At 43.9% G+C, this 21,431-nt stretch overlaps 1 protein-coding gene across 4 annotated transcripts in view; it reads right to left on the bottom strand.

Annotated features, from left to right (window-relative positions):
* Positions 1 to 463: 463 nt before the first annotated feature.
* The window catches only part of sema3c (sema domain, immunoglobulin domain (Ig), short basic domain, secreted, (semaphorin) 3C), a 35,415-nt gene continuing 14,447 nt past the window's right edge, over positions 464 to 21,431 (bottom strand). For all 4 annotated transcript variants that reach the window (XM_028424653.1, XM_028424672.1, XM_028424676.1 and 1 more), the window contains 16 exons: positions 18,657 to 18,817; positions 18,000 to 18,062; positions 14,137 to 14,256; positions 12,488 to 12,578; positions 10,903 to 11,022; positions 10,343 to 10,485; positions 10,146 to 10,260; positions 9,723 to 9,792; positions 8,606 to 8,750; positions 7,981 to 8,203; positions 6,610 to 6,698; positions 5,786 to 5,827; positions 5,390 to 5,547; positions 4,597 to 4,664; positions 3,310 to 3,440; positions 464 to 2,469 (listed from right to left, as the gene is read on the bottom strand). In XM_028424653.1, coding sequence (XP_028280454.1) covers positions 2,041 to 2,469; positions 3,310 to 3,440; positions 4,597 to 4,664; positions 5,390 to 5,547; positions 5,786 to 5,827; positions 6,610 to 6,698; positions 7,981 to 8,203; positions 8,606 to 8,750; positions 9,723 to 9,792; positions 10,146 to 10,260; positions 10,343 to 10,485; positions 10,903 to 11,022; positions 12,488 to 12,578; positions 14,137 to 14,256; positions 18,000 to 18,062; positions 18,657 to 18,817 — 2,168 coding nt within the window. In that variant the 3' untranslated portion in view covers positions 464 to 2,040. The remainder of the gene's footprint in view (positions 2,470 to 3,309; positions 3,441 to 4,596; positions 4,665 to 5,389; positions 5,548 to 5,785; positions 5,828 to 6,609; positions 6,699 to 7,980; positions 8,204 to 8,605; positions 8,751 to 9,722; positions 9,793 to 10,145; positions 10,261 to 10,342; positions 10,486 to 10,902; positions 11,023 to 12,487; positions 12,579 to 14,136; positions 14,257 to 17,999; positions 18,063 to 18,656; positions 18,818 to 21,431) is intronic.

Here is a 21,431-nt window from a genome sequence, read left to right as displayed (position 1 = left end):
CCGGTCCATGGTGCAAAAAAGGTTGGGGACCGCTGACCTACAGGATCATCTTCAGTTCATGCTCAACATCAGTCTATCGCCTCCTTACGTTCTTGTATTTTACCTCAAACGCTCCAGAAGAGGAAAGGATTTAGCCAATCTCTGTACGATATTAGCCAAAATATTGCAAACAGTCATTTTGTTAGTGTCCAACTAAGCCTTGCTAGATAATACTCTCAGATAACATTAAGCTAACAGTCTCATTAGCATCCCATTCAGTGCACACCACACAAAGTTCCCATTAAACAGCATTTTATGTTATGTTGTAGCTTTAAACATGTAGAAATAGGCTGTAATCTGCAATCATACCACTAGGTGTCTCCATGTCTCACAAACTGGTCCTTTAAAGCTCCTATTGAATGCACACAGGCAGAGAACTTTCACACTTTGACAGCACAGTCTACAGTGTTTGTGTACAATGAGATTGATCTGAACAGATTTATTCAGGCTATCATGACATTAATAAATAGAAATACATGTTTCATAAGACTAAAGGTACATTTGACATGAAGCTGGTTGCACACTTTTATTCAAACGAGCATCCGTACGAGGGGAAGGAACACAAATCAGAGTCATACCGTGTGTCTCTGCAGGTTGCAGATACAGTCATAGCTAGTGTGGGAAAATATATACACAATGAACACTTCATCAAAGCTGGCGCCACATTAAATAAAAAGCAACAAATCACCTCTATCTACAGCGCCTGTGGCAAATATTCACATGGGTCAAAGTCACAGGGAGACAGGTTTCTGTGGATCCAATGAAGGACGAGTCACATTATGATATAATCTAATCTAATCCAGACAAGGATTAAAAGACCTCTACATCACTCTACTAACATGCGTCTGTGCTGTGAAGTGTCGTATAATGTGCAGATGGGTTAGAGTGAGGCACATTCTCTCACAGCACATGTAATAATAAGAGAATAAACACAGGAGACACATCTGCAGCACAAAGGCTGGCGCTGGTTCTGGAATAGAGTCAGTTATGTTAGTAGGAAGTAAACATTAACACGTACGAAACAGGGAGGGGCCAAGCTAACAGAACTGACAGCAAAACTCCTTTTCTTGAGAAACAAAATCATATTTTATGGAGACTTTTTGCTCATACACCAACTCCTTTTGGTCAAATGTGTTACTGACATTGGCTGTACTATGCTAACAGGCAGCATCTGTGAGCTTTGTGTGCTGACTGTAATACTTGATGTGCACGCTGAGCACAAAGTGAGTGTTAGCCGGTGTCGCCTTATCTGTCGATGGCCAATGTTTAATTTAAAGGCCAATATCTGCTGATAACATTGTGCACATCTTCTCCATGCCATCAAAAGAAAACGAGCCTTGTTATCTAGAGATAGCAGAATAATTAACTCCTGATGTCAAGATGATAAAAATAATTGCCAATAGGGATCGGTTGACTGAGGTTATTGACCCATCACGTGTGCGTCTGTGGTGCCTAATATCTTCTAACGTTATGCTCATGCATATCGCATAAACAAGTTATTTTTTGTCCATAAATGGTGATAACTGTCGGGTTCTAGTCCTCGGCTTCCACACAAATGTGAGTAGAGTCTTGATAAAATACTGATGTAATACTTGAGCATACAGACTGAGGGGGCTCGCTGTCAAACATGCATCTTCTCGATCCCTTTTCACCTCCCTTTGTGAACTCATCTTCCCTCCACCTTCCACTCCAACATTCAAAGAGGATCAGACGGCTGAGTTCAGGTGTAGAGCGATATCAGTTTATTACTGGCAGTCCTAACAGGGCCACTGCAGTTCATGTTGTGACTGTGACAGCAAATGAATGGCTCAAGTGTGTGTGTGTGTGTGTGTGTGTGTACGTCACAGCCATCTGGTCACAGTACCTCATGCAAGAAAAAGAGATATTGCCGAATAACAGCTCCTGACCCCCCTCCTGGGGTTACTGTACATCCACAGCTCTGAGCTGAGGGCTGACCTGTAGCTGTACTGTGGGACTGTTGGAAGGCGTCAGCTCCTTGCGTCAGTCATCTGGCAGGTGATTGCGGCGATTGCGGCTCTTCCTCCGGTCCAGCAGTGGTTTCAGCTTGGCCAGGTCGCCTCTGAGAGGTCCCGGCGGCTGTGACTGCTGCTGCTGCTGCTGCCTCTGCTGGAGGTTCTGGAACTCCCTCCTCTCTTTGCAGTACTGCTGTACAGCCAGGCTCTCGGCGGGACTGAAGGCCGACAGTAACTCTTTAGGGCGCAGAGAGCTGGCCCAGGCCCACGGCGAATGCTGCTTGTCCGTCAGCACGCTCACCATGGCCTCGCTCAGCACACGCAGGCGGATTTTGGCGACAGTGCGTTTGAAGCTGTTCTCGGTGGTCAGGCAGTAGTAGAGGCCTTGGTCTGAGAGCTGTACAGAGCGGATCAGGAGCCCGTGCTCAGTGGAGAGGACACGGTCACTCAGTTTCACCTGCAACAATAATAAACTCTATAATATCTATACAGTATTTGATTTATCAGTATGAAGAACTGCATTCTTCCTATTAGCCAACAGTGAGGCCATTAGCTGCAACTGACCTCTGCCACATAGTTTTGGTGTTATTTGTTATTCAGCATCACCTTTATGACGTATACACTGACGCAACATAACAGTGCAACAACTTTAGAGCTGATCACCCTGCAGTTCACTAAGTGTCCACTGGTGTCACTGTTGTTCTCTGGAATCACCTGAAGCTTTAAATGTAATAGATCTCAGTTAAAATAGAAGAATTTAATGTAACTATTCTTATGTAGTCTAAACATCTGACTAAATGTGGCTTTATTTTATAAGTACCGTTAATTTATCCAGGACACAGTTTGGAAGTGACCCCACTGATCACACACCATAAAGCCAGAGTGATTTATTTGAAGGCTTGGTTGTGTTTTCATGAGGAAACGGCTGTTAAACGGCCATTACTCCACAGAGGAGAGAGCTGAATCTATAAAAGATGTGTCTGTTTTCTCTTTCCAAGCACTCCCAGCGCTGAAGGTCTGTCAAATAATTGTAAGATTTTTCCTCCCACTGAGGATCCAGTGATTAGTCAGAGGTCTGTTATGGTGTTTGATCTGTATCAGAGCTCATTATGATGCTCCCCTGCCAACAAGGATTTAGTGTCGCTCCTCAGGCAACACAATGACTTCACTGGATCCTTTAACCTTTAATGTAATATTTGACCAAACATCGACAGAGCCAAAGGATGTTTGATCAGTTACAGGAGTTTCTATTGTGTTCTTGTCTGCGACCTTTGACCTCCTCAGATGTCAGACTGACCTCTTTTCTCCTGTCATTGTCCCTTTGAATCAGCCAGCGAATGGACGCCTGCGGAGACTTGGGAAGACACTCGAGGAAGGTGGTGTTGTTTTTCACGCCGTACTGCATCATCTCCACTGCGTTCCTGTAGGCTAACACACACACACACTCCGTCAGGGGAGGCACCTCAGATGTCACTCGCTGACAGACACAAAGCCCACAGATGGACTAAGATCTGTCTCAAGTCTCTGCAGTGACACTGAAATGTTGACACAAAGCTCAGCCTGACACCTGCAGCACCCCCCCCCCCCACCACCACACCACACCACACCCCAGCTCGATGAGAAAACGCAGGTTTTGCCGCCATTTTCCTCTCATTTCCTGCGTCATATTTGATGGGATCTAAATGGTCCATCACTCAGCTGGATGTGTGACAGGGTTGTGGCTAATTAGTGGTAATGGCCATATGGCTGGTTCCCCAAGCTCATGTTAATTTAGATATGTAAACTGCTCACGGAAAGGGAACGCTCGGGGGAACAAACTCACTCGTCTCATTAAAAGGCAGCTCGACACACACACACACACACACACACCAGTGCGAACTGTGAAAATTAGATATCAGTATTTACTGATGATCCCTTCTTGTCTGACACAGTTCTCAGGCTAATCTGGCTATCTGGTATTAAAGACTTTTTGTCTGACTCTTTTAACAAAGCCATTACACTAGCTGACCTTCCTGTTTCTAACCAATGTCATGTTTATGTCAACATGAACGCAGATAAACAATAAACCGTATTATTATTAGCCAAAGCTAAGTTGCAGCTAACAGCAGCTTCCTTGTGTTGCTGTCAGCTAATAGGTATACAAATTTGTTTGTAATGAAAAATCATGTTACAATCTGCACTAGAAGTTATATCATGGGTGTCATTAGCTGGTGGAACATTTGAAGTTAACCACATCAATTCAAATAGCATGAACCAACAGGCGTAGCACGCTGGTTAGGTGCAGCTTTGTCACACTGCATAGTTGGTGTTAGATCAACTCACAGAACCCAGTATTGTGGATTAAAGCTAGCACGCTAACAACATTGAGGGCTGCACACTGAGGTTTGGGTTTTGTCTGTTATAAGCAACTGAAGAAGCTGGAAAAGTCGTATAAGCTAACTAATAAGTATGCCAAGTAATGCTAAATTTTTACAGTGTGAGTTTGACTAAAGGCAAAGAAGAACAACTAGTATGTTTACTAAAGGGACACGTTTCACATTATACATGTTATACGACCAAATGTTTCTATAATAAGCTAAATTACCTTTCAGATTGAACCCCCTACACTGTGTGAGTGGATTTCCGTGCATAATGTCCTGCCTTCTGCTCCTCCTGCAAAAAAAAGGAAATACAGAATAAAGCACACAATCATAACAAGTGTCCTTCTGTCAGACTGAAACTGTGGAAGGAGCCAAAACAATATGAGGAAAATCTGACCATGTTATTCCACTGCGGTGCACACTCATGTGTGACAGCTTGAGGGTAAAAGCATGTAAACAGCTGACGCACATTCTCTGCAGAAAAACACAGACTGGAGCTTTTTGTTCTGCAACCAAAGAAAACCTGACTGGGGACTGACTGAAAGGTCCAAAGACACACAGCTGGTCCGCACAGAGCCGGGAGAGGTAGCAATCAGAGGTGAGGCGTCGCTCAGAGAGGTGAGGCATCACCTCCTCGTCTGTGTTATGTCTGGACGCAGGGGAGGCAAACAACAAAGGTTGTGACAGGGCTACGCTTCAAGTGTTTGCTGAGGGAGTCCAGTCTTGTGGTTCTTTGGGTCCCACGAGTTGTTGTCTATCAGCTGTTGCAGACATTCTGCTGTGTTGACTGATATTTGCTGTGTAACTGATGGCCTTGGACGCCTCTATTCTCTCTGCACAGTCAAAGATGTCTTTTACACTTGAGAAAGTTTGGAGGAGCTGCGGCCATGAACGGGCTGCCTCACAACAATTGTCAGCACGAATTAACAGAGAAGAATGTCTCCGGCAGCCCCATGGCGACGCTGAGTATCTGTTTACATTTACCGACTCAGGCCTTTAGGTGCCTCCTTTGCGTACCTTTTGCTGGTGGGGTAGAAGCGGGAGCAGCTCAGGCCGTCCCAGGCGCAGTATGGGTCTCTGGCGAGGCAGCAGTCAGCGCAGGCCGAGCCGTAAGCGTGACAGCGATGCAGAGAGACCTGCGAGACCCCGAACTCCGAGCTGACGTACAGCTGTTGCTGCAAAGCAAACAGTTCAAATGTCAGACGCCCTGTTTGTCTTAATAAGTGCCGGCTGACAGGAAAATGAGGCAGAATGCCGGAGCAATTATGGCTTATTATGTCCTCGCCTCTGGGAGGCTTATTGTGCACAGGAGAGCTCTGTTACATGCAGTACAAAGAAGCCAGTGAACTGGGGGTTAAAACAGTTTTAGAGCGCTCAATATGTTCAATAAGAACACTTTTAAAAGATACCTACTTTTTTAGAGGAGATTCTCAGGTTTGTGATGGGAGCCTGGTTCTGGAAAAAAAGGACAAAAAGTTTGAATACAGTAATAGATCAGTTGCTCTTACCAGTAGCTATGAGCTGTTAGCTTCATTTTGTTAACTTAAAATGATAACTAATACTCAAAATACTGTTTTGTTACCATGGTGAGAAAGACAACGCTGTGACTGTCAAGCTAGCTGACAAACACAGTTTTTAGAGTAAGTTACTGTCTTGTTTGCTTCGAAAGTAGAAGGAGAGATGGAGATTCAGGTGAAGTTAGTGTGGATTTGACCACTTGTAAAACAGTTTGTATGTATGGCTGACAAAAGGATACAAAAAGGAGGAGCATGATGGAATATCATGTCTGTCTAAATCTTATTTTCTGTCCAAAAAGGTACAAATGAGAATTTTAAATTATAATAATAATGAGTACAAATAACAGTTTGTTTTTATTAATAGTTTTCTTATAAACCAGTGTGTAAGAATGGAGCCTGAGGGAGTAGAATGAGGCCCTTCAACTTCACTCTCAACAGACGTCTAACTTTTTATAAACCTGCTCTAACTGAAGAGCCGCTGTGTTCCAGGTGCTCCAGGTGGACGTTAAAAAGAATCCTGGCTGTTACATCTGATCACAGGTTCACTCGGGGCAACATCCAGACGGCTGCAGTGTGTTAGTGAGGTTTCCCATCACTCTGATTCCAACTGAATGCCACCCTGCCTTTGTGTTGTGGCCAAGCACACCCTGCCTCTGATTTCAGGAAAGAAAAGTGATTAAAGTGCAAAAGAAAAAGAAAATTCAAAGAGAGAGAGCAGACCTTAAACACTTCCAGCTCCTCCAGGATCAGATCTTCATGCAGGGAGTGATTGCTCGGCAGCACGATCACCTTCTGTATGGTACCTTTGTCTGGGGGCAGAAAGCATACAAACGGATACATGGATACACAGACATCAGCAAGTCTGTTGTTCTTAGCCTGTGTTTGCTTTTGAATTAAGCATGATAGCCATGGCAGCAAAAACAACTGTGGCAGGAGTGGGAACAGTGGTTCTTCAGCCTGCTCATTGGAGGTCAAGGACCACAGAGAGGGCAGAAAGCACCACCGACACCAGTGTGGCTGCTTAGTTCTGGGAGCAGCTGTTACAGTAACAGCTCCTGGAAATGCCTGATAACAGCGTCTACCTCATCCTGGAAACAAAAGCAGCATTTCAGGCCCAGATATGGACAGACAGCACTGGCTTCTGCTCAACGATCCGGGCAGGAGAGACAAAAAGCAGAGGCTGCTCCATGAACACCAGCAGCTGCAGAGGTAGTCTCAAAAAAGTAATCACACATGTGGAACTCACAATAGATCTGCGTGCAACACACACACACACACAGGGGCATCTACGACAACTCTGGAAAAGAGTTCAGGAAACTGTGTGTGTCATCACAGCTATCTGTGGTGCATATGGAATGCAAAATGTTTATGTTATCACATTTGTTTACATAATACAGAATATACAATTACTGATATGGTAATCAATAGTCCCACAAGGATGAATACTGAGGCCTGTATTAAGTTACTGTTTATGCAGATGACGCATATGTACTTAATCTATTTTAATAAAAAAATAAAGTTTAAATTGCTTAATGAAATAAAATTTAGTGTTAGTGTTTTGACAATGATGAGGAGTTTAATGTTGTTACAGGTGCATCAAGTCAAAAACAGCTTCTTTCCAAAAGCTGTAACCACCCTGAACTCCCACATGCACTGATTGTAATGTGCAATATTTTATATTTATTCATTTAAATATCTCTTATATATCTCTTTTTATACTGCTTTCCTGCTTTAATCTCATTGTACATTTGTATAGTGACAATAAAAGGCATTCTATTTTATTCTATTCTATGTTAAAACGTCTCGTCTGTGTGTCCGATTTATGGCTTAATTTATAACACAAGCTGCGGCGTGTTGTGTCACGTCCAGTATGCTCTATTATCTGTCTGATAAGCAGCTGTGAGACTCAGCTAATAAATCATTTACTCAGTAATGACTAGAAGACAAGAAGAGGCTGTAAATTTATTTGTGTTCACTTTATATCCTCTGATTGTAATGTGTGAACTGACTGAACTGTAAGCACCACCTTGTGGTGGCAGTTTATGTACATGTTTGAACAGATCTCAGATAAAGTGGTGAATACATTCATACCTGTACCCAGGAAGAGCACCTGGTAGTTGCCGTCGGCAGCCATCACCTGGTCCACAGCCACTGTTGTGTACTTGTAGTCAGCATTGGTGCGAACCACCAGCGGCCTCCTCCCCACCGGGTAGATGGCATTGAACATGACCGGGTGGTTCCGAACGAAGGTCACCACGTCGTCTGGGAACTCTTTGGTCGTGTGGATGTCAGGTGTGAAGGCTCCGCCGGGGCACTGGATAATCGAAAGGTGCTTATTGAGTTTAGAGGGTTTTGGGTATTTATTTACATAAAACAAAAGCTGGTACTGATAGCTCAATTAACCTTTGTTAATGTGATATTAATCGATATGCAGATGACACTTTTGTATTTATTAATGAAACAAAGAGACAAAATTCTGGTCTTCCTTATTTTCTGGATTTAAAGCCCAGAAATCTTAAAAATCAATAATTAGCACATATAAGAGTAGAACTTGTTTTTGAAAGCATGCAGTATAACAGAATTTTCCCTCCCGTCTCTGTACCTTTGGGACCTAAATGTGTACGCAGACAGAGTATGAATATTTAATGTGTTTTTTTGGACCATGCACTAGACAAAGCTGTATATCAATGACTGAACGACCTGTAAATGAACTCACAGTTCCAGGCCTCGGATAGGGGATGCGTCCCTGGAAGGCCACCCACTGAAAGTTGGGCCCCTCTCTGTGGGCGAACGGACCGTTGAAGACGGTGAGGATGTCCGCCATGCTGTACACGCACACAGCCGAGCCTTTAAAGACGGAGCTGAGGACATGAGATGCATAAACTCAGTCAGACACGATGACGGGGAAACACGATGCTGAGACCCACCCAGCGAAAACACATCTCTTTAGATCAGAGTTTCTGAGGAGTGGAACCGCTGTCGCACTCCAGTGAGGACACTTACTTCCTCCTCAGTGATGTGATGTGGTTTGGCCTGGCTTTTTGAAACCACACTTCTTAACACATAAAAGAGTCTTTGTTGAAAAGGGGAACAGAAACATATTGTGCAGAGTGGAAACAGGGATAACATTGACCTAAAGGACCTCGCTGTTTGGTTTGGCTCTGCTCAGTGAACCAGCGTCAGATCCCGGCTTTATGATCCGGAGGTAACAACTGGATCAAGGGGCCTGTGGCAGTGTCACTGTGAGTTAAACACACAAACCTGATTACACATCAGAACAGCCGGATCATGTGACCATTCCTCTAAACCACCAAATTTGCCACGCAGCCCTGCTGGCAATGACCTTCTGCTGAACGAGGGCAGTTTGTTCAGTGTGGTTTTCCTCAGTGACCACAAAACTTTATTTTCTTAATTTGAATGTCAAAAATCATTATATCGGATTCCTGATCATCTTTGTTTATACTACTTTTGGCCTCAATTGTTCTCCGTACATGTTCATGTGGGTGTAGAAACCTGACTGGGATCCACCTATTTTAAAAAATGCAATAACAAAATTCCTTTTTGCACTAAAAAGACATGCAAAAATAGACTTCACATACTGTGTGTCAGCATGTAGGGTAAATGTCTGCTCTGCACACTGCTGCTACACAACGCAAGGAAATGAAGCCCATATGGTGAACCAGGATGCAGTAACTGGTAACTGGTAACCTTATGTGAATGACACGTGATGTCTGTATGTAACATTTTCTGTCCCCGTGTGCTGAAATTCAGTCGGTGATTAGCATAACCGCTGCGGCCTGTAGGAATGTTACGGTTGGCTGAGCAGGTCTTACCTTGTGGACGTGAAGACTCCGAACACTAACAGGCCCTTGGGTTGATCGGTTTCCAGCAAAAACACACTTTCTGAAAGAGAAAACACACACATGGACAAACCCACATACCTTCCAGGCACAGCTAAATCACCTCATCCTGCAGGCAGGTGCCAAAAAAACAGGAGTGCATGCTGACAGATGCAGCCTGATGACCTGAACAGAAGAGCAGGTCCAAAACACTGAACCAGACTGATAATGATATGCTCATAAATGACCAAAAGTAACAGTAACTGTTGTAAAAAGGGCCTGCAACACTAATCCAGACCAAACTGAGGACGTTCCATGGGTTGTTTGTGGAGAAAGCATTCGCTGGAAACATAAAGATCCAGCTTGGTCTGTGAAAACATGGAGCTTGGAAGTCACACAACAGACGTCCTTCCTCACCAAGTTCATCGAAGTGCGTTTCGGTGCCGTCCTCCTCCAGAACCGAGCACACCATGCGGGCTTTCAGGAAGGTGGTCCATTTGTTCACCAGGCTGCGCTGGCCTCCGATGTCATTCTGCAAACACACGAAAAGCTTCGCATGGCAACACCAAACCCACAAACACATGCAGTATTAATTTATTCAGGCAGGCTCTTACTGGACACACTCTGGCCACCATGGTGTGGATATTTTTAGTGTTTCCACTGTTGTCTGTCAGCCTCTCACGAAAGAAAAAATAGAGTTTGGCGTCATTGTGGTCGGTTCCGTCTGGTATCAGGTGGGCATCGATGAATATCGGCTCTGATTGGAGCACAAAAGAGATTAAACAACATCTTATTTTGTTGTATTTATATCTGCCCCAAACCAGATCTCAAAAACATATATGTATATGTATGATCTTTTCTACTTCCTTTTTTAAAATCATGTGCATAAATATAAACCCTATAAAAGTGGAAAGAAAATAAGTCCACCTGGTTTTTGGAATGTGTTGCCACGGTACCATGGTGTGTGTGAATACATTATAAATAAAAATTTCCATATGCCTCATATGCCAAAATATCTCAGGCTCTACGATTGCCAGAGTTTCATTCAATTATGCACACCTGAGTGATTTAAATAAGCTGCTGCTAAGTTTGAGTATATTATGCCTTAGTTTTACATCATGTTACTGTATACAGTGACATTAAACTGTGTCTCTATTTTAAAGTCTGCTCTCACCACTGAGCCACTTGGAGTTGTGCTGGTCTGTCCGCACTGCATTCCTCTTGGTCAGGCTCCTGAAGATGGCAGCATCTGTCCCCATGAAGTCAATGTACATGCCTGAGAACAGCTCCTGATCTGGAGGCACACACACACAAAGAGACACACAGGTCATTAATTTTACTGAAAAAGCCCATGATTTTCCTCCATTATTATTGATTAAAAATGACCACAGAATCAACAACAGGTTTGTGGCCTGTGTGTGTCCTGCTGCTAATAACCGGCTTTCCATCGCTGCGTCATGCTCTTTATCATTCCTTAACTCTCACTTCATCATCTATCAGTTCCAGACTGCGTGGTTTAAAGGATGCAGGAGCAACTTAAAGGGAGGATTAAAGACATGTGGCCCACATCCAGGCTAGATTAGGCGCTGACAGATGGCTACAGAGGGTCCAGAGCATGAGGACAAAGCCTCCGAGTGCAGCATCACCGCTGCTTCCACAGAGCTGCCTTTGACCTGGACTGCATTTGGCTGCAGTCCCACCCTCACCCGCCCGCCGGCTGGCAGAGCTGCTGCTGACGCGGCGATGCTCGGGTGTCAGAAAGCAGAGCTGATGGTGCAACATGTCGCCTTTAGCCGTGTCAACAGCAACCCAACACCGCTCGACCAATCAGAGATCAAAGGAAGGAAAAACTTGAAGGAGATACTAACCTCTGTGTTGGGTGAGCATTTAAACTGTGAAAGGAGAAGGTTGTTTCACTTGGCAGGCTGACATTTGAAGGCTGGCGTCATTCCGTGATAAGTTATAATTATACAAAATCTGTTCTGAACTCAGTTCTCTCTGTGTAAGGATGACACATTATCAGCTGTAGACCTGGTCCAGGAATTAAACAAACCAGAAAGCCAATAATGTTTTTCTGGAAGTGTTTCCTGCTAGCTTAAAAGTTCCTGAGAAGTAGTTACCACATCAGGAGCAGGAGCTGGAGCAGGCTGTTACATTTGTTGTTATTCGATACTGCCAGAAAATAAAGGTAGACCCTCTCCAAGAGCTCACAGTGTGTTACAGGACCAATCCAATATGTCAGGTTTTTACAGTTTTTGAAGTATATTGTTTTGAGCTAACAAAATCATTAACAAAACAATAATACAAGTCCGTGTGGGCATTTAAACAGCCTCCTGGGCTGAGGAATGAAGGCCTCACTGAAGCGTCACAGAGTACTGTTGCCCCCACGTCAAGAATGGATTCTTAGTTCTCCTCCAAGTGGACTAAGCAGTTCCGTGTTCTTGGAAGCCCAGCCACCACCCATTGTACAAAAGCGCAGGCAATATTTGTTTTGCTCACGGGTGCCATATTGGAACCAGAGTCTGCACAGAAACAGCCATACACCAACTTCCATGTCAAGCACACCCCTCCCTCAACATTCTCTGTAGCTTAGTTGCTCTAGCCATCCACCAGGGGGCAATCCAGATGATTTGGGCTCACGTTTGGGGAGCTGTGATGTTGTCCATCTTTATATACAGTGTGTGATTTTTATAGTCAAATAAATCTTAACGATACAAACGTCTGGGAGGAGGAGGAGAGGAGGAGATGGAGGCACCTACTGAGCATGATGGAGACTGTGTTCACTTGAGGATTGAAGGAGCACCTCCCTTTTCCTGACTCGGTCTTGGAGTCAATGTGAAACACTTGTTCCTGTCAGAGAATAAAAAAGAAAGAGGTCAGACATTTTTATACAATCTTCCAGGTCAGTTTTAAGGCGGCACAGAGGCAGCCTGGCCCGGTCCACCTTAACTGCTCCGTGTGGAACAGTTAAAAAAAGAGAGGTGGAAGCGCTGCCAGAACTCTCCCTGTGCCAGACTAGACTGTCCCATCCTGTTTAACATGTGACATGTGGTGGTGGCGATGCTGCAGCTTTTCTTGAATGGAGATGACCTCAGCTAAGCTGTGTTAGTCCAGGAAAATGAGTCAGCTCACCAAGAACTGGAGGGGCTCCACCTGTCTGTAAGTGCTACACCACATTATGATTTAAAATAAATGGCCGAAAATAAACCATTTGCACTAATGAGATGCCGTAGAAAACACAAAAAAATCCACTGGAACTGAAACTGGACTCACATGTGACCTCAAGTCATGTGACAAAAAAATCAAATTTGGCAAATGTGTGGTCTGCAGTGAAAAAGTGATTTGTAAAGGCTTTAAATTCAAATTTTGTCTTTTTAAGTGTGTTGTGGTGCACAAAGTCACATTTTATTTGTCTCTAAAAATGTTCAGGAAAAATGAGCCCACACACACACACACACACAAGTCAGAAACTGCCAGGAACTACTGGAGGTCAGAGGTCAAAAGACTGAATAAAAGACGAAGGTTAAGACGGAAGAACGGGGACAAATGTGATTAACCTGTCGGGTCTAAAGCAGCATAACATTCTGCGTATACACCGAGCTCTCCCTGTCAGCAGCACATTCTTAACAGATGTCTCCTCTTAACAGACGCTGAACATGTTTGAGCTCAGACGTTGCAAACAGAGCAGTCTGCCTTTCAAACAAAAACCCCCAAATGACAAAAGGCACCGCGGTGAAGGAAAGAGTTCTGCAGGACTGCAGCTCTGCTGCTCGGCTTATTAGTGTTTGGCGGCGGCCTGCAGTCTGTGGCCGACTGTTGTTTGCTCGGTGAGCACTTTTCTCCTGGAGGCCTTCCCTGGTCTCACTTCCAAGGCCCAGAAAACAGCCGCCCCCTGATACTACAGAGAAACTGGATTTGTGACACTCCTGAACCCCTCACAGAGGCTGTGACATGATTACAGCAATTTAACACGCACTCATTTCCATATGTTCACTGCAAATCTGCATTTATGTTATCAAAAATAAATACTGCGGCCACACAACCACACACAGATCTCCTCTATGAAGCTCGCACACAATGAATGCTTTCTTGCTCTGGATGGCAGCATTCACACTAATATAACAGCACACAGGGGTCACGTTAACACTCGACTGAAGGTGTTCACTGTTTCATTGTTAGTGTTCAGCTTTTATTGCTGCATTTTCATGTTTTGCTCCACCTAGCTTATATAGGCCACTATTAGCAAGCAGACGGCGAGGTGTTTAAGTGTGAGTCTATAACCAAACAAACTGCAGTTTCTTGAATGGCCACTAGAGGCTGACTCCATGTTAAAGTGTCCAAATTTACAGCAGAACTAAACAGCCTGGTACAAAGTGTGGCCCCTGTTCTTAATGAATAGTGTACCAACCTCTGGTCTACGGCCCCTGTTCATGTACACACAGACAGGACTGTACGCTCCGCTGCCACACATAAACAGATGCGTCCTGTTATAAGGCTGCACCACCCGGACGAAGTTTCCACAACCATGCTGGAAAAAACAGAAAAGACAGAAAAGATATTAAGCAGCTGACAAACAACAACAACACAAAACCCTTTTATAGGTTTAAAAAGCTCTGAATGATCTCACGAAAAGTTTATTACATTAAAAGTGCTGTATAAATAAAGTTGGATTGAAAGATTGAAAGGTTGGATTTGGCATTAAACATATTTTACAAGAAAAAAACATTCCCATCACACAGGCGCCATTACTTCTGGGATAAAACCCCACCCCCAGATATATGTAGAGATGTGGCCAAAAAATAAGAACATGTGTTTTCAAGAGACGAAATATTGACCTCATGTTGTGTTTCTCTGGTTAGAACAGGATAGTCACTGATGGAAAACCTTACTTCCATCGTCTCCATCTTTAAATGCGTCTTTGCGCCTTTTTTTGAACAACGACATGACTCCAGGTAGTCTGCTGCTAACAAAGGTAAACTCTACACAAGCAGAGTCTCAGGGCCATCATCACAAATTTTGTGCCAAGCATTAAATATGATGTCTGGTCTACAGAAGACCTTTATTCCAACCATCACCAGTGTGCAATGACTCATGGGATATGTAGGATTGGACAGGATTTCATATTTAAGAGCTGCTGTGACTTTCAGTCTTTAGATTTTTTTTATTTACTTCCTATTGCAATTACAGTAAAAGGTTAACAGACATTAAAAGAATCTTTTAATTTCTTTTAATGTCTGTTAACCTTTTACTGTGAATGTAGTCTGGATCAGACCCTCAGAGGAGGCGTGTACTTGGTGCTCAGCCCCAGAGGTTGTTTGTCCCTCCTGAGGATTACATTTTAAACATATCTCACTTGTTATGATGGTTGTACAATCACATGCTGCACAACCAAGCCATCCTCAGAGCTCACCGGTCTGGTATTAAGGCCAGTGGAAAAAGAGCGTCAGCGCTTGTATGTGTAATATATCTAGGTACCACTGACTTCTGATCTCGCTCCACCTCTGCAGCAGGAGCTGAGCTGCTGGACTTTGTGGCTAGAAAGAAGCAGAAAGGACGGGGAATAACACAACGCATCCAGGGAACCATCAGGAACTTGGCCACGGCCGCAAGAATGGCAGCTGCTGCCGCTTACGATCGGCGCACGGAGCTCCGCTGAGAGCCATCAATGACTTTTTCTGCCGTCACACACCCATATCTGTTATTTATCTCTCTCTCTCTGTTTCTCCTCATCCATTTCATGACCGTCGCGCAGAGCCTGCTCACATATCTATATATGTGCGGCCATATCCTGTTTTATTTTCCTCTCACGTTTCCTATATGACTGAACAGCATCCAGCCTCATGGGTGACGAGTCTTAAGTGTACGGCAAACGTGGCTTTTTGGACCACAGATTCTAATCACTAGCAGAGGAACCTAATATATACAGATGGGGAGGGTTAACCATAACAGAAGGATGGGGGCTCTGATTCAAGAAGCCCATGAGGAAAGAGACTGTGGATTAACATGAAATATACTGCGGTGAAAAAAAAAGTGGAAAATGTGAAAAATACTAAGACAGAACGAGACATTTTTACACACTGTCAGGGCTGCAAATAAAAAGAGGGGGATGACAGAAGGGGCTGTGGAGCGGCTCCACATGGAGATGGCTCACCCAAATATTTGTCTGCAGCAGGCGTGCTATGACTCAGAAAGCCGGCACAAATCACTCAGTGACTGCAAACAGCTTCTAGAGCAACAGCATGTTGTACGGAGCCCCAGCTGCTGTCAGAAGACAGGAAGAGATGCTGCAGAATGTAGGACGGAGGGCCGAGCTGCAGCTTTCTGCGGCAACTTTAAAAATTAGGACGTCAATTTATGTAAACAAACAAAAGAAAAACTTCTCATTTTGACCTTCTATCCTCTCTGCAGCATCAATAGGCAACTCAAAACAACCCAATTAGAGGCGAACAGAGGCGGAGGAGGGATCCTCTCGCTGTTCATCTTCATTAAATCTCGTTGCAGCTAACAAGTGCTTCTTACAATCAGGCTGGCTTTTGAAACCTCGGTGCTCCATTTGCAAGCTCACATTCTGTTTTTTTTTTTTTTTTTTTTTTTTTAAAGCAGCCCATGGCCATTTTATTTCCCCCCCGATCCTCCCACTCCTCGCACTTGCACAGACTAGCTGTGCCAGGAGGACTCCGGGCCGGTTGGTGACCCTGCAGACATCTGCTCGCTACAAATACGGTTGGAAGTGACTCAAGCTCGCAGATGTGAGAGAGGAAAGCCCAGGAGGCCACTTCCGATGAAGACCCGCAAAGGAGGGGCGGATCTGAGAACAGCTGACAAAACCTTCAGATCATACCGTGACAGAAAAATAACATAAAGCAGGCCATCATTAACAACCATTAGCAGTTTCCATGTTAGCTACTGTGCCAGGTTCAAAACAAACAATGGTGTCCTTGCTTGGAGCTTGGTGATTATTTCAATAACTTTCTTGCCATAATGAGGCTACATGTGATTTAAAGCAGGGCTTTATGTTGTTTGTGCAGCTTGTCTTCAGGAAAACTTAACAGGAGGTTGATATATAATTATATTATATTATAATTTCCCCCTGGGAATAATAAAGTATTTCTGATTCTGATATTTCAGTCCTTGAACACACGCACGTGAGCTGGATGTGTTTATGTGGGCAAGAAATCCTCAAGCTGGTGAGACCGAAAATGGAGACCACGGATAGGAAAGTTTTTATATGTTTAACCTTAAGAATTTGCACGTTTTACCACAAATCATGATCTTTATCAAACATCTCTGGGTGCCCTGCGAAGGTTCGCCACACAGCATGTACACCCAGCATTTGTGGCTGTATTGATCTCATGATTGGACGAAGTTGGGTGGTATGAGCATATCTACCGTTAGCATTAACGTAACATTGTCTCGTATCCGGTGGCTGCCGTTTAGGATAAGAGCTAAGCTAATGTGGAGGAACATGTTGTCGGTTCACTTTGGTTATGAGTCTTTGAAAACAAGTGAAAGACATAATAGTTTCCATATTTTCTTAAAAAGACACAGGATGCTACCCAGCTTGCTGACATCGCTCATCGACTTTTCCTTGTTTTAGAGTGTTCAAAGGTGTATGTAAAACAGCTATATATAGCTGTTTTATTTACAGCACCTCTTTGAACGGTAGAAAGCATTTGTTACTATTTGTAAAGGAGCATTGTGTAGCATTTGTCCTTGTTGTCGGTGGCTCTTTCTGTCCATCCTACTTCTAGTTTCAGAGGTCCAAACACTGAACCTGCTATGATAAAGTATGTAAAAAAAGGTGTCTGAGCTGGATTCTCCTTTTTTCCCCCCTCAAATGTATAAAGTAGTATCTCTGGGAAATGTTACAGTAATCCAGTGAAATGTTTCCATCATCTCTAAAGGATTTTGGCACATGAAATATTTCACAAGATAAAGTAATCATGACAGAAATCTGGGTCTTGCTTTGCTCTTTTTTGTTTTTCTTGAGCACCTTTTACCGTAACACCCTGCATAAATGTGCACCTAAAATACTTAGGTCGGCCATCTTGACCGAACTTAAATTCAGTCCTCTGATCATCCACCCACCGACACACCAAACAAAGCAATGACACCAGTGAGGTCAGGAGAGAGTGGAACATCATAGTGTTATACAATCTTTGCTCAGACCTTGGGGAGCTCAGTGGCTTCGGTCACACCAAATCATTTCAGACTAGGATTACTTGTATTATTTGTCATTTCAGTACCCTGAGTAATGTGAAATGTTCTTACCGTGGGGTCCTTGCCTGCCATCTGGCATTCTTCTATTTTGATGGTAGATGCCGGCCAAAACACCTGGTGGTAAAACAAAAGGCATTTAAATGAAAGGTAACAGATTGTGAGAGGCCCAACATGAATAATAAGCTGGAGTGGTTTGATCTTTTTCCTGAAATCACAGGAAAAACACAATAAATGTCCTAAAAGTCTCCACAGTAGCTTTGATTACAGGTAGCTACACGTGTGTGTGTGTGAGTGAGTGAGTGAGTGTGTGTGAGTGTGTGTGTGTGTGAGTGCGTGAGTGTGTGTGTGTGTGTGTGAGTGTGTGAGGCGCTCAAAGGTCCAGCTAAATGAATACATCAAAGCTATTTATAATGGATGCTGCGCAGCGCTCCCCGGGGAAACCTAACTGCTCTCCCATCTGTTTATGCACTTCATACCTGTCAATTACACAAGATGATTCCTTCACTGCATGCACAATTAGATACAAGAGAGCATTTCGTGGCTCTTTTCAATGCCCTTAAAATGGTAGCGATCACTGCTAATGTAGCCCAATTTGCATATTATTGAAGAGATTATAATAATAATAATAATGATAATTTCAGGGAAAAGCTTTTTTGTGATGCAGTAACATTTTTGCAAGAGGAAAATCATTTCTAAATCAAAGCAGACCTTGAGCGTGGCATGTGTGATGTTGTTGATGTCCATGGAGAGGACGTGGTCCTTGCAGCCCACATACATCCTGTCCTGGTCCTCGTCCATCTGCAGGATCCTATAGTCCATGGCCTTGTCTGATATGCTGTAGTGTTCAAAGGACTGGGAGGCCTGCAGGTCTGTGAGGAGGCACAGAGAGGGGGAAAAAAGCTCAAGAAAACACACCAATAAGCTTGTTGTTTATACACTGGGATGAGAGGAAGCATTTCTTATTTCGTCCAAATGAAACTCATGAGAAACAGCCGGCATTAATCCGTTGTCTCTGATCAAAACAAGAACGGCCCAAATTGTGTCCACAAGATATGAAAAGAAAACTCAAGCTTTGTAACATTTAGGATATGGAGGCTGTTTTTAACATGCAGGGGACCCGACGGCTGCCAAAACATATTTACATAGCCTGTAAGGAGATTTGGAGCAGCAGCATAATGTGTATTGCAGCATGTGACGGTAGCACGGCAGCTTTCCTAGAGACATAAAACAAACATTTTTTCTTCAGTAATCTGTCCCTGGTGTGTGTGTGTGTGTGTGTGTGTCTGTGTGGAAAGCATTGCAGCAGAATTCAGGGTGGAGACCAAGAGGCTGCAGTCCAGGGTGAATCTGAGATCAGGCTCAGGCAAGATTAAGAAAAGATGCTAGCAATAACATAAAGCCCAAGTCAGCTGTAATGAGGTATTTCACACTTACTGTGCCAGCAAGTTTATTTGGTATTTGCAAGAAAATGGATTGGTATGAGCTGATCTGCAAAGCCAGGTATAGGTATGCTTACTGGGACCGATGGGTGGACCAAGTAGCTGTCCTCGTCTCAACCCATCCTCACACATGTTGGAGCTGGAGGACAACTTTAAAGACAGTGACAGGAGGCAGATGCGGTTGTTAGGAGCGTTTCAGGTTCTTATTTGCTGCTTAAAGTTGTTACAGACTCTGCATGCTCTCATTGTGGCGGGAGCAAAAAATCAAGTTCGTTTCGGCCTTTTCATAATTCACGGGAAACGTGTGCAGAACTCGTCATATGGCACCTCCCACTGCAACACACACAGGTTTTGAAGACGTTTCGCTGGTGGTAGAAACAGGCTCTGTGATCAATAATTTTCCCTTATTGTCAACATGGTGTGGTTTTCAATTGTACATATCAGGTATAAAGCCCAGGCACAGCCTATACAAGACTTAAGTCTGAGTGGTGCATGAGTTAAAACCTTTTTAAGTCAGGTCCTGATCAGAAGCAAAGATAATCTACCAAGTTTAAAGTCTATAGATGAGACCCAGCTCCACCACTTTCCCAAGATGGCCTCTGTTCTGTGTAAAGGCAGTGCAGCTGGCAGAGGCGTCCAATACCTGTTCCAAAGGGCTGCTACAGGAGGAAGTCACCTAAATTCAACAAGCGCTCCAGACCACAAGTCTACAAACAGCTGTTCATGTGAACCCTCAGAAGAGAAGAGAACTAAAAAAACACTTTCTGAGAGGAAGAGATTAAAAACAGACAGCAAACTTCCCAGCACACCTTCATTTAGTGCAAACACCGACACTTGTTTTCGGGTCAGAACAACAACAGACCTAATGGCTCCTGAGATTGACCCGACAGTGATGCATTGGCTTTAACCATTTGATCAAAGAGAGACTGTGATTACAGTGCATTGAAAACTCTTCCTACAGGGTCTTTTCTACTCATAAGTGCACATTGTTCACACACACACACACACATTCTCAGACAGTTATTTTCAGCCTATTTGCTCCAGAGATAGAGAATTCTCAACCGAACCATCAAAGCCTCTCCGAAGCCAAACTCATGCATATTTATCACTTTTTCAATCTGCACTGAAAGCAGGGTCGGGGTGGGGAGTGAGTAATGTGGATGTACACCCTCTATTTCCTCCCCTCTATTGACCCTCTCTTTGCATTCCCTCCTCTAATCAACAAACAGGTTTGCCTGCTTCAATGCCTTGGGCTAAAGTCACATTTTCATTATTGTGTGGTTTTTGAGGCTTTTATCTTGAAGGGAAAATGGCTCCTTTTTTTTCCTGTGGCACCCCTCGCTCTCGTTATAATGTTTGGTGCGTTGGCCATGTAAAGCCTGGAGTGTTTAACTTTAAATAAAGACAAGTTAACCACTTCAGTCGCAGACGATCTTTCCCACGACTCTTCACTCCCTGCTTTAACTGTGTTTAGGTAAATGGCCTTACATGGTTAATGTCTTGAAGAGAAGCGCTTTGTGAACTGTGTCTCATCCTTAATGATTTTTTTTAAATCTAAATTAAAGCAGAGGTGTCCTGTCGAGCTGATTTCCGTTTAATAAAGGAGAGAGAGATTACATCAGCCGCTTGCTTCAAAGTGGATCTGTGCAGAGGCAATATTATCCTAAGACTCAAATGGTGTGAGCCGCCGAGGGTGAAGTGGTTGGAGGAGATTCAGAGAAGCCTTTTAGCTGAGCGGAGCTGTGCCTCGTTTTTTACACTTTTGATTTAAACACTTTTGTAGCTGGAGACACAAAAAAAGGCAGCTGTCAGGAAACATGCAGCTGTTTACAGTATGGTCTGAGCAGAAGAGGGGTTCACAGTCAGAGGCCAAAGACTTACACTTAAGTAATGCCAATGATAAAGATCAGAGGTGAAGAGGTAGTGCATGAAGTTTAAGGGGCTGGTATTAAACCCAGGATGAGGCTACAACGCTTCACTAACTCATGGGACTAGTTAGCTCAAAGAAGCAGGAGTAAAAATGAGCATGTCTGCCCAGGTGTTG

The sequence above is a fragment of the Parambassis ranga genome, chromosome 2 (genome assembly GCF_900634625.1).
Source record: "Parambassis ranga chromosome 2, fParRan2.1, whole genome shotgun sequence".
NCBI lineage: Eukaryota > Metazoa > Chordata > Actinopteri > Ambassidae > Parambassis > Parambassis ranga.
Note: the sequence above shows the minus strand (reverse complement) of the source record. Positions and strands in the feature narration are given on the sequence as shown.